This window comes from Pseudophryne corroboree, chromosome 7, assembly GCF_028390025.1.
Source record: "Pseudophryne corroboree isolate aPseCor3 chromosome 7, aPseCor3.hap2, whole genome shotgun sequence".
Taxonomy (NCBI): Eukaryota; Metazoa; Chordata; class Amphibia; order Anura; family Myobatrachidae; genus Pseudophryne; species Pseudophryne corroboree.
The window spans coordinates 508,778,156-508,794,652 of NC_086450.1; the positions used below are offsets into that span (position 1 = coordinate 508,778,156).

Genomic DNA, 16,497 nt, shown 5'->3' on the forward strand with positions numbered 1-16,497 from the left:
CATGTAAACCAACAGGGCGGCACAAGAAGCAGGATGGCGATGGCAGAAGCCACAAGGATTCTCCGATGGGCGGAAAATCATGTGTTAGCACTGTCAGCAGTGTTCATTCCCGGAGTGGACAACTGGGAAGCAGATCTTCTCAGCAGACACGACTTCCACCCGAGAGAGTGGGGACTTCATCCAGGAGTCTTCCAAAGGATTGTACACCATTGGGAAAGGCCACAGGTGGACATGAAGGCGTCCCGCCTCAACAAAAAGCTATAAAAGATATTGCGCCAGGTCAAGGGACCTTCAGGCGATAGCTGTGGACGCTCTGGTAACACCGTGGGTGTACCAGTCGGTTTATGTGTTCCCCCTCTGCCTCTCATACCAAAGGTACTGAGAATAATAAGAAGGCGAGGAGTAAGAACGATACTCGTGGTTCCGGATTGGCCAAGAAGAGCCTGGTACCCAGAACTTCAAGAAATTATATCAGAGGACCCATGGCCTCTGCCGCTCAGACAGGACCTGCTGCAGCAGGGGCCCTGTCTGTTCCAAGACTTACCGCGGCTACGTTTTGATGGCATGGCGGTTGAACGCCGGATCCTAAAGGAAAAGGGCATTCCGTAGGAAGTCATTCCTACGCTGATTCAAGCCAGGAAAGATGTAACTGCAAAACATTATCACCGCATATGGCGGAAATATGTTGCGTGGTGTGAGGCCAAAAAAGGCCCCAACAGAGGAATTTCAACTAGGTCGATTTCTGCATTTCCTACAAGCAGGAGTGTCTATGGGCCTAAAATTAGGCTCCATTAAGATACAGATCTCGGCTCTGTCGATTTTCTTCCAGAAAGAATTAGCTTCAGTACCTGAAGTTCAGACATTGTAAAAGGAGGGCTGCATATTCAGCCCCCGGTTGTGCCTCCAGTGGCACCTTGGGATCTCAACGTGGTGTTGAGTTTCTTAAAATCACATTGGTTTGAACCACTAAAAACCGTGGATCTAAAATATCTCACGCGGATAGTGGTCATGTTATTGGCCTTGGCTTCGGCCAGGCGTGTATCAGAATTGGCGGCTTTGTCATATAAAAGTCCTTATCTGATTTTCCATATGGATAGGGCAGAATTGAGGACTCGTCCCCAGTTTCTCCCTAAGGTGGTATCAGCTTTTCACTTGAACCAACCTATTGTGGTGCCTGCGGCTACTAGGGACTTGGAGGATTCCAAGTTACTGGACGTAGTCAGGGCCTTGAAAAAATTATGTTTCCAGGACGGCTAGAGTCAGGAAAATTGACTCGCTATTTATCCTGTATGCACCCAACAGGCTGGGTGCTCCTGCTTCTAAGCAGACTATCGCTCGCTGGATCTGTGACACGATTCAGCAGGCGCATTCTGCGGCTGGACTGCCGCATCATAAATCAGTGAAAGCCCATTCCACAGGGAAGGTGGGCTCATCTTGGGCGGCTGCCCGAGGGGTCTCGGCTTTACAACTTTGCCGAGCTGTTACTGGGTCAGGGGCAAACACGTTTGCAAAATTCTACAAATTTGATACCCTGGCTGAGGAGGACCTTGAGTTCTCTCATTCGGTGCTGCAGAGTCATCCGCACTCTCCCGCCCGTTTGGGAGCTTTGGTATAATCCCCATGGTCCTTTCGGGGTTCCCAGCATCCACTAGGACGTTAGAGAAAATAAGATTTTACTCACCGGTAAATCTATTTCTCGTAGTCCGTAGTGGATGCTGGGCGCCCATCCCAAGTGCGGATTGTCTGCAATACTTGTAAATAGTTATTGCTAACTAAAGGGTTATTGTTGAGCCATCTGTTGAGAGGCTCAGTTGTTTTCATACTGTCAAACTGGATATAGTATCACGAGTTGTACGGTGTGATTGGTGTGGCTGGTATGAGTCTTACCCGGGATTCAAAATCCTTCCTTATTATGTCAGCTCGTCCGGGCACAGTGTCCTAACTGAGGCTTGGAGGAGGGTCATAGTGGGAGGAGCCAGTGCACACCAGGTAGTCATAAATCTTTCTAGAGTGCCCAGCCTCCTTCGGAGCCCGCTATTCCCCATGGTCCTTTCGGAGTTCCCAGCATCCACTACGGACTACGAGAAATAGATTTACCGGTGAGTAAAATCTTATTTTTTCATTTCTCCTTCAGTTACTTGTATGTTTATTTGCAGTATTCACAGACATCTTCATGCACATGCTGAACCTATATCATTTTGTCTTTACACACCTGCAAATGCAGTCTGAATTACCTTCGCTTCTTGCTAACCCTCTCATGTCTTCTCATTTCTAACACCTCCTTCTACTTCAATTTCTGCAACCACATAAACTTTCTAATGTAACCAGATCACTGCCACTGAACACTTCCAACATTTGCCCTCATTCCGAGTTGTTCGCTCGCAAGCTGCTTTTAGCAGCATTGCACACGCTAAGCCGCCGCCTACTGGGAGTGAATCTTAGCTTATCAAAATTGCGAATGAAAGATTAGCAGAATTGCGAATAGACACTTCTTAGCAGTTTCTGAGTAGCTCCAGACTTACTCGGCATCTGCGATCAGTTCAGTCAGTTTCGTTCCTGGTTTGACGTCACAAACACACCCAGCGTTCGGCCAGACACTCCCCCGTTTCTCCAGCCACTCCCGCATTTTTCCCAGAAACGGTAGCGTTTTTTCCCACACGCCCATAAAATGGCCAGTTTCCGCCCAGAAACACCCACTTCCTGTCAATCACATTACGATCACCAGAACGAAGAAAAAACCTCGTAATGCCGTGAGTAAAATACCTAACTGCATAGCAAATTTACTAGGCGCAGTCACAATGCGGACATTGCGCATGCGCATTAGCGACTAATCGCTCCGCTGCGAGAAAAAAATAACGAACGAACAACTCGGAATGACCCCCATTGTTCTTTCACCTGAATTTCTGCTGTCCTACTGTTCTGTTCATCTTACAACCACCACTCCTATTTCCAAATTTATCATACTATTTACCTCCTCCACACTACACTGTTTTTTCCTGTCTAATAGACAGGAAAAAAACAGACACCCAACCGACTTTTCAAACATTTGAATTCCCCCCAATATGTCTAAAGGTGGGTACACACTAATAGATATATCTGCAGATCAATTCATCTGCAGATATATCTATGGACGGATCGAGCAGTGTGTTCAGCATACACACTGCCCGATCCGTCGAGGCTGCCGTCATGAACTGGGCGGGCGTGTACACACGCCCGCCCAGTTCACCTGTCAATCACCGCCGGCCGCCGCAGCATGTGTACGGGCGGTCGGACGACCGCCCCGTACACACACAGCGACACGCCAATATATCGTTAGATATATTGGCCGTCGGCTGTGCTGCGCGGCCGACGCGATACGTCTGTGAACGACGGAGTTCACAGACGTATCGGCCGTACACACTGGCCGACGGTCCCGCGATATATCGGCCGTTCAAGAAAACGGCCGATATATCGACCAGTGTGTACAGGCCTTAAGACTGAGCTGATCATCTTCCCTCCCTCCCGCATAACCTCACCTCCCACAATTTCATTATCCATTGAGAGCACAACTATCTCCTCTAGCCCCCAAGTGCGATGTCTTGGAGTAATCTTTGACTCCTCCCTCTCCTTCAAACCACACATTCAGCACCTCTCAAAAACCTGCCATTTCCACCACAAAAACATCTCCAGGATCAGACCCTTTCACACCCAGGATGCTACTAAGACCCTCATTCACTCACTGGTAATCTCCAGATTAGACTACTGCAATCTCTTCCTATCTGGTCTCCCTCAAAAATGCCTCTCTCCACTTCAATCTATCCTCAATGCTGCTGCCCGTCTCATCTTCCTCACCAAACGTACTACATCCACATCCCCTCTCTTGCAGGACCTTCACTGGCTCCCCTTCCCATTCAGAATCCAATTCAAGCTTCTCACACTCACCTACAAAGCCCTCACCCACTCTTCTCCCTCTTACATCTCTGACCTTATCTCTCTTTACATTCCCACCCATCCTCTTCGCTCTGCTAATGCACGCCATCTCTCCTGCCAACTAATTACCTCCTCCCACTCCTACCTATAAGATTTTGCACGTGCTGCTCCCTATCTTTGGAATGCTCTACTTCTCCCCATCCGACTCTCCACCTCTCTACAAAACTTCAAACGGGCTCTCAAGACCCACTTCTTCACCAAACCCAGTCAACTCTCCTCCTAACCCTCTTGTCTATGCTCAATGTCTACCCCGTCTGTGTCACCCCGGTCTGTTAGCCCCTCACCTTTTAGATTGTAAGCTCGCAAGAGCAGGGACTTCTTTCCTCATGTGCCTTTCCTTTTCTTACTTACACTATCTTATACTCCATACTCCCTTTGATGGCATCTAACCCCGGGTTCTCTATACCTGTCCTATATTATCTTGAACTGTAAGTGCTGTTATCTTGTATGCTCATTTGAATATGTACTGTGCAACGGGCGCAGCTGATCCCTTGTGGCGCCATATAAATAAAGGATAATAATAATATGGCCGGGATTCAGACAGTCGGATTTCCGACATCGGTCTCCTGACCACTTTGGAAATCCGGCGCCGCCATTGTGACTGGTGTCGGAAATCCGGTGTCGGTATTCCAACACACGGGATCCCTGAGGGCGTATAGTGGTATTACAGCATAACAGTGGGCGTCCCAGTCCTTGCACACGCTGACGCCCGGATGTACACCAGGGAAGGGGGTGTAGCGGTATTACAGCGTCTATAGACGCTCACAGTGGGGGTCTCAGGCCTTGCACACGCTGACGTATGGATGTATACCAGGGGAGGGCGTATAGTGGTATTACAGCGTCACAGTAGGCGTCCCAGTCCTTGCACACGCTTTTGACATGTTTTTGGCGCTTAGCACGCGCGCTGGCTGAATCACTACAAATGCCATGGCTGTGCTAGTCCGATACTCAGAATCAGCATCACTTCAGTCATATGACTTTACAGCTGCTTCCAATGCCAATTATTCACTATGCTGGTTCTATCCCCACTTTCAGTCCTACCCGCACATCACCACATGACAGAAAGAATTGCCCGCCATTGTCCCAGCTCTATTCAGGGATTATAGGTTTAGCAAAACGCGACTTTGCAGATAGAGTGCGGGATGTTGGAGCCAGAGCGGAACCCGACAGTTGACAGACTCTAATGTCTCCCTGAGGCTGGGTACTTATCAGACAGGCATGTCGATGAACCTGCCGCTGCGCCAACAGAGTGGCCGATTGCATTTGAATTTGCCGGCCCAGCTGTAACGTCAGCCCCAGCAGCAAGTGTTCGGACGGTCGGTGGACCACACGTACAGCCAGCCAGATGCACTGATATATGTGCTGAACTTGGATGTTTTTCTAGGGCCAATAACTTACAAGGCATAGTTTTGCCTTGAAAGTGATTGCCCCTTTAAAAAAACGTCAGAGTTCAGCCGGCAATCCGCGTGGCCGCCGTACTCGGACGGCATTACAGTACATCCCGCCGAAAGTATCTGTGAGTAATGATGTTCACAGATATACTGGGGTGACTGTACACACCCGTCAAAGGGCTCATGATATATCGCTCATTACCTCGAATGGCCAATATATCACCCATCTTTAGTCATCTGTGTCCAACATGGATTTCCTTAAAACCTGGACGTTAATGGCGGAGTTTTGGAAACTCTTATACAGAGAATGGTTAATTGCCCAGCATCTTTCTACATTTGCAATGCTCTACGTGCACAAAAGGGATGCAGTTAATTTACCGTCTGTTGGGATCCCGGGCAAAGGCCGGATTTCCCACTCGGGTGGTGGTCCACACCATCACCCGAGGGGGAATATAATTAGTGATGTGCACCGGACATTTTTCGGGTTTTGTGTTTTGGTTTTGGATTCGGTTCCGCGGCCGTGTTTTGGATTCGGAGGCGTTTTGGCAAAACCTCCCTGAAAATTTTTTGTCGGATTCGAGTGTGTTTTGGATTCGGGTGTTTTTTTTATAAAAACCCTTCAAAAACAGCTTAAATCATAGAATTTGGGGGTCATTTTGATCCCATAGTATTATTAACCTCAATAACCATAATTTCCACTCATTTTCATTCTATTCTGAACACCTCACACCTCACAATATTATTTTTAGTCCTAAAATTTGCACCGAGGTCGCTGGATGACTAAGCTAAGCGACCCAAGTGGCCGACACAAACACCTGGCCCATCTAGGAGTGGCACTGCAGTGTCAGACAGGATGGCACTTCAACAAAATAGTCCCCAAACAGCACATGATGCAAAGAAAAAAAGAGGCGCAATGAGGTAGCTGTGTGACTAAGCTAAGCGACCCAAGTGGCCGACACAAACACCTGGCCCATCTAGGAGTGGCACTGCAGTGTCAGGCAGGATGGCACTTCAAAAAAATAGTCCCCAAACAGCACATGATGCAAAGAAAAAAAGAGGTGCACCAAGGTCGCTGGATGGCTAAGCTAAGCGACACAAGTGGCCGACACAAACACCTGGCCCATCTAGGAGTGGCACTGCAGTGTCAGGCAGGATGGCACTTCAAAAAAATTGTCCCCAAACAGCACATGATGCAAAGAAAAAAAGAGGCGCACCAAGGTCGCTGTGTGACTAAGCTAAGCGACACAATTGGCCGACACAAACACCTGGCCCATCTAGGAGTGGCACTGCAGTGTCAGGCAGGATGGCACTTCAAAAAAATTGTCCCCAAACAGCACATGATGCAAAGAAAAAAAGAGGCGCAATGAGGTAGCTGTGTGACTAAGCTAAGCGACCCAAGTGGCCGACACAAACGCCTGGCCCATCTAGGAGTGGCACTGCAGTGTCAGGCAGGATGGCACTTCAAAAAATTGTCCCCAAACAGCACATGATGCAAAGAAAAAAAGAGGTGCACCAAGGTCGCTGGATGGCTAAGCTAAGCGACACAAGTGGCCGACACAAACACCTGGCCCATCTAGGAGTGGCACTGCAGTGTCAGGCAGGATGGCACTTCAAAAAAATTGTCCCCAAACAGCACATGATGCAAAGAAAAAAAGAGGCGCACCAAGGTCGCTGTGTGACTAAGCTAAGCGACACAAGTGGCCGACACAAACACCTGGCCCATCTAGGAGTGGCACTGCAGTGTCAGGCAGAATGGCACTTCAAAAAAATTGTCCCCAAACAGCACATGATGCAAAGAAAAAAAGAGGTGCAATGAGGTAGATGTGTGACTAAGCTAAGCGACACAAGTGGCCGACACAAACACCTGGCCCATCTAGGAGTGGCACTGCAGTGTCAGGCAGGATGGCACTTCAAAAAAATTGTCCCCAAACAGCACATGATGCAAAGAAAAAAAGAGGTGCAATGAGGTAGCTGTGTGACTAAGCTAAGCGACCCAAGTGGCCGACACAAACACCTGGCCCATCTAGGAGTGGCACTGCAGTGTCAGGCAGGATGGCACTTCAAAAAAATAGTCCCCAAACAGCACATGATGCAAAGAAAAAAAGAGGTGCACCAAGGTCGCTGGATGGCTAAGCTAAGCGACACAAAAGGCCGACACAAACACCTGGCCCATCTAGGAGTGGCACTGCAGTGTCAGGCAGGATGGCACTTCAAAAAAATTGTCCCCAAACAGCACATGATGCAAAGGAAAAAAGAGGCGCACCAAGGTCGCTGTGTGACTAAGCTAAGCGACACAAGTGGCCGACACAAACACCTGGCCCATCTAGGAGTGGCACTGCAGTGTCAGGTAGGATGGCACTTCAAAAAAATTGTCCCCAAACAGCACATGATGCAAAGAAAAAAAGAGGCGCAATGAGGTAGCTCTGTGACTAAGCTAAGCGACCCAAGTGGCCGACACAAACACCTGGCCCATCTAGGAGTGGCACTGCAGTGTCAGGCAGGATGGCACTTCAAAAAAATTGTCCCCAAACAGCACATGATGCAAAGAAAAAAAGAGGCGCACCAAGGTCGCACCACAGGTATAGAATGTAGATGGATAGTATACTTGACGACACAGAGGTAGGTACAGCAGTGGCCTTCCGTACCGTACTGCTATATATACTGGTGGTCACTGTGTCAGCAAACTGCAAAACTAAAATGCACCACAGGTATAGAATGTAGATGGATAGTATACTTGACGACACAGAGGTAGGTACAGCAGTGGCCTTCCGTACCGTACTATACAAAGGAATATAACCAGGCGCTAATACATCATCACCATATTCTGATGATCGAATTACTGGTATTAAAAATTATATACAAATAATACTGCAATTACTGTGTACTCAAGCTGCAGGAGAGAGCTTGACTTGGGGTAAATCAAGTCAAAAAGAACCGGCACTTTATAGTCTCCGGTAACACTAGAACACTGAACTAATCCCCTCTTGCGCTATAAATAGTATGATATGGCTCAAAGTTCAATGAAAACAAATGAATAATTTCATATATTCTATATATTTTTTAATACATATAATTACATATATATATATATACACTTTACAATAAACTATTAGACCGGTCAAATAAAATCACTAACAAATATATTACCTAGCTGTAGGAGGTGGATCTTAGATAAACTCTGTGCACAGAGTATTTTTAAAAATAAAATGAAAATCAGTCCATGTATTGGATTAAAAATCAATTAACCAGCTATAATTCGCACCCATGTAGTAGATAACATATTTGTACGTTGTTATATATTGGAATTCCTCAATATGTTGCCACTTAGCAAAGAAGATGGTATTGTGCAAAATGACCGCTCCACACTGGAGCCTTACGTGTAGCTTGCACCAGTAGTTGTAACACGGGAGAGTCCAATGACAAAAGAGACGGTCTCGGGCTGCGGGAACGGCGCTTCACTGGCGCCTGCTGTGCTGATTAATTACCCGACTTCCAAGCTCTATGAGTCCACGCCTCCAAGTGCCGTATGCAGACACCACAGTCACGGCTGTATTATCCCGATCTCCGTTTAGTCCATGAATAATACCGCTGGATGCTGGTATATTGCGGGGGTGCAAATAAGCTGGTACAAGGGTCCAAAATGTCTGCTTCTGACGCGTTTCGCTCCTCTTATGGGGGCTTCCTCAAAGAAATATTTGCACCCCCGCAATATACCAGCATCCAGCGGTATTATTCATGGACTAAACGGAGATCGGGATAATACAGCCGTGACTGTGGTGTCTGCATACGGCACTTGGAGGCGTGGACTCATAGAGCTTGGAAGTCGGGTAATTAATCAGCACAGCAGGCGCCAGTGAAGCGCCGTTCCCGCAGCCCGAGACCGTCTCTTTTGTCATTGGACTCTCCCGTGTTACAACTACTGGTGCAAGCTACACGTAAGGCTCCAGTGTGGAGCGGTCATTTTGCACAATACCATCTTCTTTGCTAAGTGGCAACATATTGAGGAATTCCAATATATAACAACGTACAAATATGTTATCTACTACATGGGTGCGAATTATAGCTGGTTAATTGATTTTTAATCCAATACATGGACTGATTTTCATTTTATTTTTAAAAATACTCTGTGCACAGAGTTTATCTAAGATCCACCTCCTACAGCTAGGTAATATATTTGTTAGTGATTTTATTTGACCGGTCTAATAGTTTATTGTAAAGTGTATATATATATATATATATATATAATTATATGTATTAAAAAATATATAGAATATATGAAATTATTCATTTGTTTTCATTGAACTTTGAGCCATATCATACTATTTATAGCGCAAGAGGGGATTAGTTCAGTGTTCCGTACCGTACTGCTATATATACTGGTGGTCACTGTGTCAGCAAACTGCAAAACTAAAATGCACAACAGGTATAGAATGTAGATGGATAGTATACTTGACGACACAGAGGTAGGTACAGCAGTGGCCTACTGTACCGTAATGCTATATATTATATACTGATGGTCACTGGTCAGCAAAACTCTGCACTGTACTCCTCCTATATATATATTATACTGGTGTTCCCGAGTCCCCACAATAAAGCAGCACACTGAGCACAGATATGGAGTGTTTTTCAGGCAGACAACGTATACTGGTGGTCACTGTCAGCAAAACTCTGCACTGTACTCCTACTATATAATACAGCTGCTCCCCAGTCCCCACAATTAAGCAGTGTGAGCACAGATATATGCACCACACTGAGCACAGATAAGGAGCATTTTTTTCAGGCAGAGAACGGATAAAACTGGTGGTCACTGATCAGCAAAACTCTGCACTGTACTCCTCCTATATTAATATAAAGCTGCTCCCCAGTCCCCACAATGATATAAGCAAGCACAAATATTTGCATCAACTCAACAATGAATAAACGGAGAGGACGCCAGCCACGTCCTCTCCGTAACATTTCCAATGCACGAGTGAAAATGGCGGCGACGCGCGGCTGCTTATATAGAATCCGAATCTCGCGAGAATCTGACAGCGGGATGATGACGTTCGGGCGCACTCGGGTTAACCGAGCCATACGGGAGAATCCGAGTATGCCTCGGACCCGTGTAAAAAGGGTGAAGTTCGGGGGGGGGGGGGGGGGGGTTCGGTTTCCGAGAAACCGAACCCGCTCATCACTAAATATAATAGTGTGGCAAGCAAGGGGACTCACCGTCCATGGCGCCGGGATTCCAGATAACGGGATTACGGCGTCGGTCTCCTGACTGCCGGGATCCAGACCGCCGGTATTACATACCGGACCCGCACAATAAACTTCCCAGATGTCTTACCCAACTCATAGATCTTCCCATCCTTGGAGTTCTGTGGTTTGTAATTAGTTAGCAGGTTCTCGAAGCAGAAGGAGTGGCTCACACTGGTCATAGGGCAGTAGATGGCTCTGAAATATTCCTCCACCTTTACTTTACCATCAAAATGCAGAACCTCAAGCTTCCCTCCCATCATCTTCTTCACATCCTCCAAACCACTGTAGATGACGTGACGGAGGCCCAGACGTTTGCACTGGTCTGCGATCACCTTGCCCTGGAGCACCAGATGCAGATATCAGCTACCATTCCGGTTAAAGTTTTAGTTGCAGACAATCGTTACTGATGACCGTAGGTACCCCTCGGAATTGGGTAGCCCCCTCTATTCTCTACTGACAAACACAACTGCATAGTACAGTTTGAGCCTCCCATAGCCACAATGCTTATGACCAGAAGTATTTTGGATATTGTATTTTCCCGTATTTTGGAATATTTGCATCCTATAAGGAGACATCTTGGAGATGGGACCCAAGTCTAAGCACAGAATGCATTTATGTATCATATACACCATCTACACACAGCCTGAAGGGCATTTTATACAATATTTTGTACAATATTTCCCATAGTTCCGAGGAGCGGGTGGCCAGAGCAGATAGACGGCAGCAGGTTGAGGCAGGAGCGGGGTTTTAGATAAGTTGTTTTTTCTTTTTTGTCTGTGTGTGTGTAAGGGGAAATAGTAAGGGGGTACTACCAAAGAGTCAGTACTAAAGGGGACACTATCAAAGAGTCAGTACTAAAGGAGGCACTACCAAAGAGGCAGTATTAAGGGAGGCACTACCAAAGAGGCAATACTAAAGGAGGCACTACCAAAGAGTCAGTACTAAAGGAGGCACTACCAAAGAGGCAGTATTAAGGGAGGCACTACCAAAGAGTCAGTACTAAAGGAGGCACTACCAAAGAGGCAGTATTAAGGGAGGCACTACCAAAGAGGCAATACTAAAGGGGCAGTACCAATGGGGCAATACTAGTGGCACTACCAAAGAGGCAATACTAAAGGGGGGTACTACCAAAGAGGCAGTACTAAAGGAAGCACTACCAAAGGGGCAAAACTAAAGGGGGCACTTCCAATGGGGCAATACTAGGGGCACTACCAAAGGGGCAATACTACAGGGCATAGCTAGGGGCATTACCAAAGGGGCAATACTACAGGGGGCATTGCTAGGGGCACTACTACAGGGGCATTACCAAAGGGGCATTAATACTGGGGGCACTACTAATGGGGGCAATACTACATGGGGCATTACCACTGGGGGCTCTACTACAGGGGGCATTACTACTGGGGGCACTGCATAAGGGGCATCACTCCTGAGGGTATAAGGGGCACTACCACTGTGGGCATTGCATAAGGGGCACTACCACTACAGTGGGCATTGTATAAGGGGCACTACTGCTCTGGGTATTATGTGATTAGTGGCACTAATACTGTAGGCATTGTGTATAAGGGGCACTACTGTGTGTCATAACATGAATAATGTGGTGTAATGTGAATAAGATTGTGCTACAGTGCAGCGTAATGTGAGTTGGGGATACTATTGCATGACCACGCCCCTTTCTATTTTAGATCATGCCTCTTTTTGCAGCACGTGTCTATGGTGCGCACCGTCCCTTTATTTACTAGGCACCAGGGTGGAGGGGGTGGGGGGTGCGTCCCACTACCTCTCTAGGACCACTTTAAGCTCTGGTGACAGGTACCTAAAATGCAGATAAATTATATTATAATTATGTTCAGACGTGAAGGGGGGTATAGCTCATTAAGGGGCAGATTTAACAACGAGTGATAGTCTCGTTATCACTCGTTACTAATCTTAAATAGTGCTCCAACCAATCAGATCCTGTCATGTATTAGAAAAATGACAGGAGCTGATTGGCTGGAGCACCATTTAAGATTAGCAAGGAGTAATAACAAGAATATCACTCGTTGTTAAATCTGCCCCTACGGAGCAGCCAGTAAGTACACTGTGGAGATGCTACTTATCACATGACATTCTTGGATATTCTATGTAAATGTTGGTGACAGTGTAAAACACAAGCAGCCCCCGGAGCCTGCCGCCAGATGAACTGTGTCACTGCTTGTGGCTGCCACAGACATGTGCTCGACGCCTGGGGGAGGGGGGAAGGGGGGGCGGGGGTGCCTAACTATGGGAGTACAGTGCAGCCATCAGGGGGGTGCTGGGGGCACGGCTGTCCCGGGCCAAGCTTCTCTGTCAGAGAGGGGAGGGCCCGGGATGCTCATGCAGCCGCCAGCCCGCCCGCCGCAGTCCCCGCCATTCGCTGTCTTCCCCGCTGTTCTGCCGCTGTCCTCAGCCCTCCAGCAGCTCTGTATTGAAAACGTCCCGCCCAAAATGGTCACCGCCACAGAAGCCCTCTAGTATCTTTAATAACTGTCTCCTCTGAGGTGGCGGCCATTTTGGGAGGGACGTTTTCAATACAGAGCTGCAGGAGGATGGAGGACAGCAGCAAAACGGCGGGGCCGACAGCGGGAGGGCAGGCAGCGGCATGAGCATCCCGGACCCTCCCGACAGTGGCAGCAATGGGGGAAAGGGGAAGGAAGCCCCTGACAATGAGCAGATACTTGTGTGGCCATATGGTGATAAGGGCATTAATGTGGGTGCATAATATGGTGGGGTATGGGACATAGGGTCGACAGTGTCTAGGTCGACAGACATTATGTCGATGCCTTTTAGTCGACAGTGACTAGGTCGACACCAGAAAAAGGTTGACACATCCGTTAGGTCGACATGGAAAAGGTCGATATGAGTTTTTAATGTTTTTTTGGGTGGCATTTTCTTTGTAAAGTGAGCCCTCGCCATGCTTTCCGGCAAGGTTACCGTTCCCAATCGTAGTCTGAAAAATGGCCACCGCAACATTTTTTCGGAGTCCTGCGCATGCGCTGTAGACTCTGGCACTGTGCCAGAGTCTCTAGTGGTCAGTGCGCTAGCAGCGGCGCGACGGCTACGGGAGAGGAGGGGCCCACACACGGTCAGCGATGAACTCCGGAAAGGTAAGTATAGGAGAAATGGGTGCAGTGTGTGCGGTGTGGGCCCCCCCGAGACTCAGGGACCCGTGTGCATCGCACAAACTGCACCCATTATAGAAACGCCAATGCTGTGGGGACTTAATATGGTGCTGCTCCGTGTGTGCATAGAATTTGTATTTTTTATTTTTTTTAAATATATATTTATTTTTATGTAACTTTTTTTTTTTTTCCGGGAGGGGGGGCCCCAACTATTTTGTCAGTCCTGGGCCCCACAATTTCTGATGGCAGCCCTGTGGGGGTGACACAGGAAATTGGAGGGGGCTCTTTCATCTTGCAACACATCGCCCCTCCATCTTCGGCAAGGGAATTGGATTTCTGATGTGGGACAGTCAAAGCTTAATGCTGCATAATGGACCCATTTCAGGTCCGGTTGTTATTGCGCTGTGAAGCTCAAAGTACAGATTTGCGCAGGATGCGTTCTGCGGATGCGCGACTGGGTCCTGCAACACAGGATGCAGGGAAGGAATCAGGCAGTCAGCCTGTGAGTGAGTGAGTGAGTGAGTGAGTCAGTCAGTCAGTCAGTCAGTCAGTCAGTGATTGACAGTCTGATGCTGTTTGGGGGTGGGGTTGGGGTGACGATGGGCTTCGTTTATGAAAACAGAGGCATGTCGCCCGCCCTCTCCCACCCCAAGGAACTCTCCCTGTTACCAAAAGTAGGGTCTGCTCTTCAATACAGGTCTATAGAGTTATGTTGGCGTGTGCTATTAAGCAGCGGACAATCACTTTAAAGTGTAAAAAAAAGAATTCTGACCAAAATCTGGGTCTGTGAAATTACGCTGTCACTAGGACGGTAACGCGAAGATCAAATTCTCAGTGTATTCTTATTTAGCACCAACTCTATCTTTTATACAATGATTCTACTCATATTGAAGTTGTCTTTGCATGGGCAAATAAAGGATTTGACATGGTAGGAGAGGGGGTGGGATGAAAAGGAGAGGTACAGAAATGTCAATTAGCTTTGGTATGGAAGAAAAAAAATCTCACCTTGGACAGCCGTGCTTACCTGGGCTACCTCCTTCTCCTTGCTGAAGTGTTCCCAGAAGTTAGTGACCACAAATGCTCCAGAATTTCCAGTCAGTGCAACTGGCAGATTGTTTTTATTGCCCGGATCTGTAGACAATACCTTCTCTCCGGCCTTTTTCAGCTTTGCGGCTGCCGGTTTGCTGGTGTCCCAGGTCACCGCCCTGACCGCAAATTTGCTAAGTTGTAGTAGAGCGTCGGCTACTGATCCTCCCGGAGAACCTGTGAGAAGGTAACAGGATACAGGTGAGGGAGAGGGGACCTTCTCAGGAAGAGACAGACGATGCAGAAGACATAAACATATGGGGCCGGATGTTAGGGCGCCCGAGTTCGGCGGCTGTGCGGGATACCAGCCGATCTTGGACGTTTTTTTTTAAGGAAAAAAAATCACTTACAGTGCCTTATAAGTGATTGCTTCTTTTAGAAAAGTCCGGGTTCAGCCGGCATACCGCACAGCCGCCGAACTCGGGCATCATTACATCTGGCCCACCAACTATGCATTGGAGGGAGCCATGTCATTTTTCAGTCTATCCATTTACTAGTCCATCAATAGTCTCACAAGTCAAGTGTTGGTTCTGCTCCCAAAAATGGTTCAACCAAGTGCTTCTGTAGCCTACACGTTCCCTGGCATGCATGGGGCTTCGTAGTACTTGGCTGGTCACCATGTAATGATAACGTGTGTCCATCTCCCTATCATCTGCCTGAAGGACAATGAGTATAAAATTCATAACTTGATCAGTTACATATACTTACCCACAATTCATAGAGGCTGTGTCTATTTCCTTTATATTTTGGATTTGTGTGGAAACTTCTTGTTTTTTAGAAGGTTGAGAAATTTCTGTTTTGGTGTTTTGTTTTTGCATGTATTATGGAGAAGACTTTCCCTCAGTGACAAAGTGAAAAAAGGTTAGTGTGCCCCATATAGTCATATATAGTCACCTATTGCCCCAAAATGTCTGGGAGGTTCCTGAATCAGGCTGAGACCTCGTAGACCTCCACAAGGGTGCTTGCCTGTATGCAATTTGGGTAGGGTCTTTAAAATTAAATTAGTGTCATATCATACTACCCATATATCATGCGTGGCAAGATGTGAGTTATTTCACCTGCTCAACATGGTGACCAGGAACATCAAGATGCGTAGGTTCTACGTGCACTGGCCACAGCTGCATGCAGCAATATATAGATATTTTAGGGGAATTGGAGATGTCCTACCACTCTGCGGCAATTAGTATGTCCTGGGGGGAGGGGGAGGCTATCAAATAGATCACCATCGATCATAGTCTCCATCCATGGTGCCATCTGTACCTTGCAAGAAGCCATAGACAGAAAACCGCCAATGGTTTGAACCATTGATGGTCATCACTACTGTGGGTGGCATGATCCTGGTGGGCCAATCAGGAAAGGAGGCGGGCAAAACTGTGCTTGATATTGGGCATGGTTAAGTGCTGTATTTAGCATAGAAAAGTTATAAATAATTTCTATTTAGACTGTTAAATGTTTAAGGTTAATGAATTTCTGTACTGAGACTTTTGTACAGAGGGACAAGCTGGAGGAGTGGCAGTTATGGGTTGCTGGTCAGGGGTGGCTGGAGCACAGCAAGCACTACAGAGAGAGAAAGAGAGACTGGCAGTACTGATACTTGTAGTGCACCATCCTGTATTGGCTCCAAGTGATGGCAAATCTCCAAGCAGCGACTCTCCAGTGAAAAGGGGAAGCCGATA

At 47.4% G+C, this 16,497-nt stretch overlaps 1 protein-coding gene across 1 annotated transcript; it reads right to left on the minus strand.

Moving 5' to 3' along the window:
- Positions 1-10,600: 10,600 nt before the first annotated feature.
- LOC134944453 (nmrA-like family domain-containing protein 1) lies at positions 10,601-16,136 on the minus strand. Its single transcript, XM_063933026.1, has 3 exons — positions 16,082-16,136; positions 14,760-14,998; positions 10,601-10,936 (listed from the first exon to the last, which is right to left on the minus strand). Exons 1-3 carry the CDS (start codon positions 16,134-16,136, stop codon positions 10,601-10,603), a joined length of 630 nt encoding a protein of 209 aa, XP_063789096.1.
- Between the last annotated feature and the right edge of the window lie 361 nt (positions 16,137-16,497).